We start from the raw sequence: 8,848 nt of genomic DNA, 5'->3' as shown, positions 1-8,848 counted from the left end.
TGCATTTTGGTGCAACTAACTCAGTGTCTGAAAAGGGAGAAATAATATAATGCTGGAAACGTCTTGAGGTAAATGAAGGTGTACTTCTAGGTTATTAGAGAACACCAGTTGAGTGCAGCCTTCCTTCTTGAAGTACGATCTACCAACTGTTAGTGGTAGCCGTGGTTCAAAGAGGAGTTGGAGTGTACGAGAATACATAAGGTTAAATAATAATATGTTATGCCAACGTTCACATACAAAGGAACACAGCGCATACTAGAAGCATAATGTGCACGTGTAACTCAGCCTATATAAGGATATCCTGGTATAGACGTACCCATTTTATAAATGCAGCTCTCCCCCCTCCTTTTTCTTGAAATTCAGCAATTGGTCACTGATACCTGCTGTACATTTTGTTATTAATTATTAATTTGTGAAACATATATATTTTTTCAATTATGAGGTTGGTCACTAATACCAGTTAATTCATTCCAACTGCCACTGACAATAGTTAAAATGCTTTTGTAATTATAAACAGACAAATAAGTCTTTTTTCTCTGTTACTAGGTGATTAGTTTTGTTAAAAATCAAAAAAACTAAAAATCCCAGAACTCTATGGGGCTCTAAATATTGTACAGGAAATGCTTTATAAACGTTACAGGAAGTAAAATCACCTCCCGTAACAAGGCCGACAAGGCTGAAACGCGTTGGTGTAACAGACGGGGACTCTGTTAAAATAATAAATCCTGTCAAGGTTCCTGAGTGCGAGTGTCATTTGTTTGAAAATTGATTCCTGGCCGTTGGCTTGGCCCAACACCCGCACACGCTGTGGAGCGATCCGAACCAAAGCCGGATTGTTGAAAATACATATATATATATGCATATATATATATTCAACAAAAAAGAACAGCCTCTTAGTGGAAGCCCTCCCGGGAAGTTCTCTCATGTAACTGTGGACTGCAGCAAAAACAGCTCTGCCCTTTCATCTCATGCCATGGCTAAATGCGTTTCAGACCAACATCATTTGTCAAGAGCCTCACATGAAGGAAGAAGGTAAACAACAGGTAAGTATTCTGCACTTAATATATTGAACACGCCCTGGTTGGCGTATGTCCCACCCCAGTGGGTTTGAGTTTGAGTTTGAGTTTGAGTTTGAGTTTAAAAGCACTTTTAAAGCGCACGTATACCGGCGGTTTCTTGGCGCTGTAGCTAGTGGGGACTGAGGGTTAAGAGCAGGGAGAGAGGAATGGGCATTTATTCAAAGGATTGTGTGAATAGGTAGGTTTTAAGACTTTTGCGGAATTGGGGATAGAGGGTGATGGCACGAAGATGAAGGGGAATGGAATTCCAAAGGGTTGGTGCTAGAATGGCAAATTTGGAGCCGCCCCACTTCTTTCTCCGGAAGCGAGGGATGGTGAGGAGGGACTGAGAAGAAGAACGTAGGTCCCTAGAGGGGACATAGGGAACAATCTCAGAGGAGATGAAGGCAGGTGCCAGGTCCAATCGGGCCAGGAAAGTGATGGATGCGAGTTTGAATTGAATTCTAGCCCGCACTGGGAGCCAGTGGAGAGATTTCAGAAGTGGGGTGGAGTGGTGGAATTTGGGAAGGTTGAAGGCTAGGCGGGCCGCCTGGTTTTGGATCTGTTGTAGGCGGCGCAAACTGTATGCAGGACTACCGGCATACAGAGCGTTCCCGTAGTCCAGGCGGGACACCACCATGGCCAGAATAATAAGTTTGAGAGCGGAAAAAGTAAAGAAGCGGGACACCTTGCGAATAGTACGCAGTGAAAGGAAGGAAGAAGATACCACAGAGCTAACCTGGGAGTGGAGGGTGAGTTGGGAATTGAGCTTAATGCCTAGTGTGTGCCATATAACATATACCCATGTGGGTGCTTGTCCTTTTCCTGATTCTTAGTGCATTTCTCTACCACAGTAGGTTGATGAATGAAAGAAACACTCACTGCTATTGTTCTAATACAAAGTCCCACAGCTTGAACCTTCCGCTCCCAGTACGACAGCCGGATTTCTATATCGAATAGTGAGATGTCATCAGTGATGTCATCAGTGATGTCACTGACCATGTCATGAGTGATGTAATATGTCATCAGCAGTGCACGAGTTATAGTTAGCTATAACGGGGGAATTTCACGGGTTTTGTACGAGTCCAATGTCCAACTAACTATGACTTTCCCTAAAATCTATCGTTTTTTCAGTGAAATTCTAAGGTTTTTTAAATGCTAATTTCCAACTATAACGTGCCTGAAACCTATGTTTTTTTCAGTGAATATATATATATATATTATCTACTGGTGGTCGCCAGTAGATAGTTATAGTTAGGACCGTGTTTCCATAGGAAATCCGCAACATTCTATTTGGAATAACTTTGGCGCCGGTTGAAGTATCCTCAAAATAGGTGGGGCTCTCCGCTCCGCTCCTACCCTGAAAGTCTCGGGGCGATTCGTCAAGCGGGGGCTAAGAAAAAAGGGGGGTCCCAAAACGCGTTTTCCCCATGCAATTTTCCATAGGGACATTTAGTCCAAGGTACAGCTCGAACGGCTGAACAGAATTACTTGAAATTTGGCAGAGAGGTAGTCCTCCGGTCAGGGAAGTGCCTTTTGCAGGTCTGGTGTCAATCTGTTCAGTAGTTCCTGAGAAAATCAAAAGTAAAATCATATATATATGTGGGCGGAGCCTAACCACACATCTCATCCTGAGATCTGATTGGCTGTCAGCACTTCATCCAAGAAGTGTTGGCAGCCATCTTGGGACCAATATACATGATAGCACCTCTTTAAAAAGCATTGCAGTTAATAGAAGGTTTTAAGACTTTAGTTACATTATAAATCATTTGTCACCATGTGAAAAAGCCTTCTGCTGGGATATCATGATTGAGATAAAAATATTTTCTCATGCTTTTCCCACAGAGGTTTGGAAGGTGATCTATAAGCTAAACTGAGAGCTTATTTTCTGTAAATTTACATTATCTTTCTCAGTCATGTGAGAATGAAGTCTGACATTCTCAGTAAAACATGTACATCCAACAAGGGCAGAGACTGTCAGTTGATTCCTTTGTGTTCTACTGCAGCTTCCCAGAGTGTTCCAAAGAACAACTAGAGCGCTAACAGTCCTACTTATGATAAACATATGGCACACCTGAAGCCATCTTGCTTGGATTAAAGTGATAACTCTTAAAACATTTTATTTAAAAAGGAACAAAATGAGGGGGTTCATTTTTCCATAAAAAGTATGATTAGTGCTGCAGAAAGAAAAATTAGGTCACCTTTTGAGTGACTTCTCAAATCCTCTTCTATTTCATTAAAAAATTCTGACATGCAGACTGAAACATGCACTTTCAATACCAGCAGCAGTTTTCCCTGGTGAGCAGTAGCTTTACTACAGTGATCTAATTAGCAAAAAGAGTGCTAACATTCTGAATTTATGGCAAATGTGTGACACATCTGAATGCCTTCTTGATGGAATCAAAGTAAAAAACTGAAAGTATTTCCTACTGAGGAGACTGCAGTAAATGAGGAAATTAGGAAACTTCATAACAAATAAGTCTCCCAAGATGGCCACCAGAGACAAAAGAGCCCAAATGTAGCCCAAATATCACCCAGATGTAGCCCAAGTATAGCCCATTGACAGAATGTCCCAGAGTGTTCTTAAAAACAACTAGAGCGCTTTCTGTCTACGTCATGACAAAAGTATGGCACACCTGAAGCCATCTTGATTGGAATAAACTGGTAACACTTAAAACATTTAATTTAAAAAGGAACACAATGAGGGGGTTCATTTTGCCATAGAAATTATGATTAATGCTGAAGAAAGAAAATGAGGGCACATTTTGAGTGACTTCTCAAATCCTCTTCTATTTCATTCAAAAATTCTGACATGCAGACTGAAACATGCACTTTTAATACTAGGAGCAGACTTCCATGCTGAACAGTAGTTTTACTACAGTGATCTAATGAGCAACTAGAGTGCTAACATTCAGAATTTATGGCAAATGTGTGACATATCTGAATACCTTCATGATGTAATCAAAGTAAAAAACTGAAAGCATTTCTGAGACTGCAGTACATGAGGAAACTAGGAAACTTCATAACAAATAAATCTCCCAAGATGGCCACCGGAGACAAAAGAGCCCAAATGTAGCCCAAAATCACCCAGCTGTAGCCCAAATATAGCCCAATGACAGAAGTGTGCAAAACACTTATTATTTTGTGTTTTTGCAGTGTTATATAGTGCAGACTTGTCAGGTATTGGAGTGCTTTACATGAGCATTGGTTACATCACACAAGAACAAATTCATTTTGGTTGTAGACATGGGGAGACTAAGTGATTTGACCAGAATCACAGAATGTCGAGCTGAAGCAGAAACTTCAACCTGGTTCCCCAGTTGCAAAGTCTGCAGTTCTGGAAGTAACACCACATCCTCTCCCCTAAGTGCAACATTTAATCAAGTGGTCAACTGGATAAAAAAACATAAAGATAACAAATCATTTAAAAGTGCTTTGTCGCTATTTGAAAACTCAGAAAATATGTCCTTATTTTAGTCTTTTAGAGCACTAACCATAATTTTGATGCCAATAAGACCCTCTCATATATGTAATTTCTAAAGGAAATGCTCTAGGTATTACAGTTTTCATTACATCAAGATGACGTCAGGCGTTCCACACTTTTGTAATAAATATAGAATGTTAGCAATCTAGTTGTTCATTAGGATACTGTTGAGAGGCAGAGGCCAGGGGCACGGACTCTGAAAATTGAAGGCAGGTAGGAGGGTGAAAAGGCAACAATTTAACCACACTGAGCAGGCAGGAAGTGCAGTGGCAGCACAACAGACTATGGAGGGCAGTGGAAAGGGGGGCAGGGGCAACAAACCAACAATACAGGACTTGCAAGAGAGGCTGTGGCAATGTAATAGACCATTGTGGGCAGAAGGAAGAGGCAATGGTAGTACAACCATACATGCCAACAGACCCGATTCAGCCAGGAAACGTCCAATGTTTTTAAGCTCAAATGGGCTTTATTTGATCTGTCTCCTGTCTACAATCTCCTCTTTTTCAATGTAACTCAAAGGGGAAAATCAATACCCCAGTTTTTTTTCAAAATCTCCCTCTTACCAAGTTCAAAATGTTCGCAAGTATGGTACATTGGATCATGGAAGGAAATGGGGTAGGGACATGGACTTGGACAACAGAGGACAGGAGGGACATGGAGAGGTGCACCAAACTGACCCTGCAGGGCAGGCATCAGGGTTTGCAGCAGCACAATACACCACACAGGGCATGCGGGACGGGAGTGCAGCACAACAATCCATAGAAAGCAAGAGGGAGGGGACAGGACGATGCACATGGACAACAGAGAACAGAGGGGCAAGAGGCAATGGTAGCTAGCTGACCATAATGGACAGACAGGAGAAAAAGCTGCAGCATAACAGACTATAAAGGGCAGGAGGGACGGATCAGGTGCATTACAATGGAACAGACAAGCCAGGAGAGAGGGAGTAGGGGTCTGCACATGTAAACAGAGGGCTGGGGGCAAGGGGGCAGGGCAGGAGCAGCAAGATAGCCATGGAGGTCAGGCAGGATGGGCACTAGAAACAAGACACACCATGAAGAGCAACACTGAGACTGTGATGGCATACACACAGACCATGAAGGGAAGGTGGGAGGGGGTCAGGGGCAGCTAACTGACCACACAGGGACTGAGGGAGGGGGCATGGCAGCACAGAAGACCATGCATGGCAAGTGGGAGGGTTAGTGGCAGCACAATGGCTATGATGGGCAAGAAGGAGGGTGCAGGGGCATGCACAAAGGACGATGGAGGATAGAAGGGAGGGTCAGGACCTGTGCACAGACAAGAATGTTCAGGGGAAGGGGCCTCACAACAGACCGCACGGGGCAGGCAGGAGGAACAGTTGCAGCACAACAGACCAGGGAGGGCAGAAGGGTGTGGCAGTACAATGGACCATGTAGGACAGGAGGAAGAGGATAGGGGCATGGCATGTGGACAGGCAGGGTGGAGGTAGCAGGGACAGGTTACAGTCATCTGACAATGCTAGGCAGGTGGGAGGGGAGTGGCAGCTCAACAGAACACTCAGAGTAGATAGGAGTGGCAGGTCCATAGAACATGGTGGGCAAAAAGGATGGAGCAGGGGCATGCACAAAGACATAGGAGGGCAGGGGGAAGGAGAATAGGGGCAGCAAGCTAAGCACAGAGTTTAAGCAGGAGGTCAATGATGGGGCATAGAATTGGGCAATGGAGGGCAGGAGGAGTGGACTGGTACATCATACTAAATTGATGGCAGTGGCAGAACATCAGACCATGCATGGCAGGAGGGATGAGGCTAGGCCATGGATTCACACAACAGAGGATAGGGAGGAGGGGGATGAGGCAGCAACCTAACTGTTCAGAGAAGGCGGGTATTAGGAACTTTATTGTTTTTAAAACGTGTGTCTGTGCGAACTACTTAAAATATGAACAAGTATGCAGCATAATCTCACTTTTATTCAGGAAGAAGAGGACGTTTGTGACTGTGACTCCGGGCTCACTTGGCAGAAACACCCCCTGACCCTTCACCCCCTATCGCAAAATGTAATGCCCGTGAAAAGGGTAGGTGAACACAGTGTTATATAGAACATAGTCCTGAGAGCACGATTGAAAATGAAAACTAGATATAGTGTATGGTATAAACTATGCACCAAAAAGTGTGATATAAGATGAACCGGGCGTGAAATATGATATGCAATACATTGTGCGCAATTACAGATTCATTGGAGAGCGCGAGATAGCACAGGCACTAGCGCGTGCTATGCGATATGCGCCTTGGAGTGTAATATGCACAGGGCATTGTTGTGTAACCTAACTAGTCTCTAAAGTTGTAATATAAAATATGTGCTGGAGTGTAACGTTGCATATGCACTGTGACAAAGATATGGATCCCAGATTGTAATATGTATGGCATAGCACTGTGCGTTATAACATAGGCATCGAGGAAGGCACGTTAGATGGGGCAATATAACCCGTGCGAAGGCAAGTGTGGCATGAAATATTCACGGGGTGGTGTTACAGTGCACATGGGCTAGAGAGTATCATAGCATATGCACTAGCTAGTGGAATACAACACAGAGGTGTGTGGCACTCAGCAGGCAATGGTGGGTGTAACACAGGATTGGGCTCTGCCAGGAGTGCGCTGTGACTCTCAAGTGATGTTCGTCCCCTTTCCAGAGTGTAAAATAAAAAGTATTACACATCCGGCACATGTGTGTTTTATTAACCGTGAGGGGGGTTTCTTGCATAGTTTTGGTTGAATTTTTGTCGAATCCCCTTTGAATGGCTTGGTGTGCATGTGTATTAAATGTGCCCGTCAATAGCTACCCATGTTTGTATAAATAAACGACAAGGATGTCTACCGGGATTAGGCACGGTAGGGCATCAGACATGTCAGAGCTTCACTAGTGGTGTAAATACATTCCACGTGGATTCATTGTATGCATATTCGCCTTTTAACGAATATCACGTAAAACGTCATGGTGATGGGTACGTACGGTTTGTCCAGCATGTCCTAGGTGTGTCTATAAATATATATTTTTTAAAAATAATAAAAAACAGTGGCCGGCCCTGGGGATTGGGGTCAAAAAAATATAATTAGGAGACAGGCCCTGGTGGATGGGGTCATCAGGGCCAATAAATTAGAATAAGAAGGGGAACCACACAGCCCCCCTTCTTAAAAAATTAAAATAAATAAAAGACTGGCATCTTGCCGGAGGCCACACCCCCTCCTTGCAGCACTCTGCAAACGCGCCCCCTGGTGAATTGTAAGATGGGGAATTAATTCCTCTTCAATACTGAGGGTCCCTGAGGGCCAACTAGCCCAACAGGCATCTCCAGTATGCGCCAGGGGGCTGCGCTGCAGACAGGTGTTCTGAGGCCAAGCCCCTTTTTACACCGCTCTGCAACGCAGCTCTGTGGCACTTACTGGAGGTACCTAGTGGTCTAGTTTGACCCTAGGGACCCTTAGGATTCAAGGGGACTTAATCTCTCAACTTAGAACAGCCACAGGGCGCGTTTACACAGTGGTGAAGGGAGGGGACGGGGCCTGAGGTGACGTGTGCAAACACGCACTATGGCACGTTTTAAATTGGGGATATAATTTCCCTTCAATACTGAAGGCCCCTGGGGGCTAACTAGCCCACCAAGTGCTTCCAGTAAGCGCCACTGAGCTGCATTGCAGAGAGGTGGTCCAGGCTGTGCCACTTTTTACACCTCTCTGCAATGCAGCTCTGTGGCACTTACTGGAGGTACCTAGTGGGCTAGTTGGACACTAGGGACCCTCAGGATTCAAATGAACTTAATCTCCCAACTAAAAACGGACACAGGGCGTGTTTACACAGTGGTGAAGGGAGGGGACGGGGCCTGAGTTAACGTGTGCAAAAACACCCTGTGGCCTGTTTTAAGAGGTAGTTTTAATCCCCCTGCCCTATTATATACTAGGGGCTTACAGAGGAGGTCATGCTAATCACAGGGGGACCCCAACGCATAATGTTCCCTAGTGTATGTAGGTGTTTTCACTGTATTCTAAGTGTCTTTTAACATAGCACTGGCTCTAGGACTGGTTAGTCAGACTCAGTTTCCACCAGTATCCGTCTGAAAAAGTCGAGGTTACAGGATGATTTTCCAACAAGGCTTCTTTCTGCTCTTCTTTTTGTTCTTTCTGCACGTTATCCTTCTTCCTACACTTTTCTTCGTCTTTGAGGACTTCTGTTGCTTCTTTCTGCACTTCTTCTTTTTCTTTTTGTGCATTTTTTCTTCTTTCCTCACATGTCCTATCTCTGTAGGCATAGTTGGAAATTAGCATTTAAAA

General features: G+C 44.3%; 1 protein-coding gene across 1 annotated transcript in view; it reads left to right on the top strand.

Annotated features, from left to right (window-relative positions):
* The first annotated feature begins 1,019 nt into the window (after positions 1–1,019).
* The window catches only part of LOC146808527 (vomeronasal type-2 receptor 26-like), a 30,803-nt gene continuing 22,974 nt past the window's right edge, over positions 1,020–8,848 (top strand). Inside the window, exon 1 of the mRNA XM_085623979.1 lies at positions 1,020–1,043. Within this exon, the coding sequence (XP_085480105.1) occupies positions 1,020–1,043 (24 nt within the window). The remainder of the gene's footprint in view (positions 1,044–8,848) is intronic.

The sequence above is a fragment of the Triturus cristatus genome, chromosome 8, assembly GCF_964204655.1.
Source record: "Triturus cristatus chromosome 8, aTriCri1.1, whole genome shotgun sequence".
Classification (NCBI taxonomy): domain Eukaryota; kingdom Metazoa; phylum Chordata; class Amphibia; order Caudata; family Salamandridae; genus Triturus; species Triturus cristatus.
The sequence above is the reverse complement of the archived record's forward strand: the minus strand, read 5'-3'. Positions and strand labels throughout refer to the sequence as shown.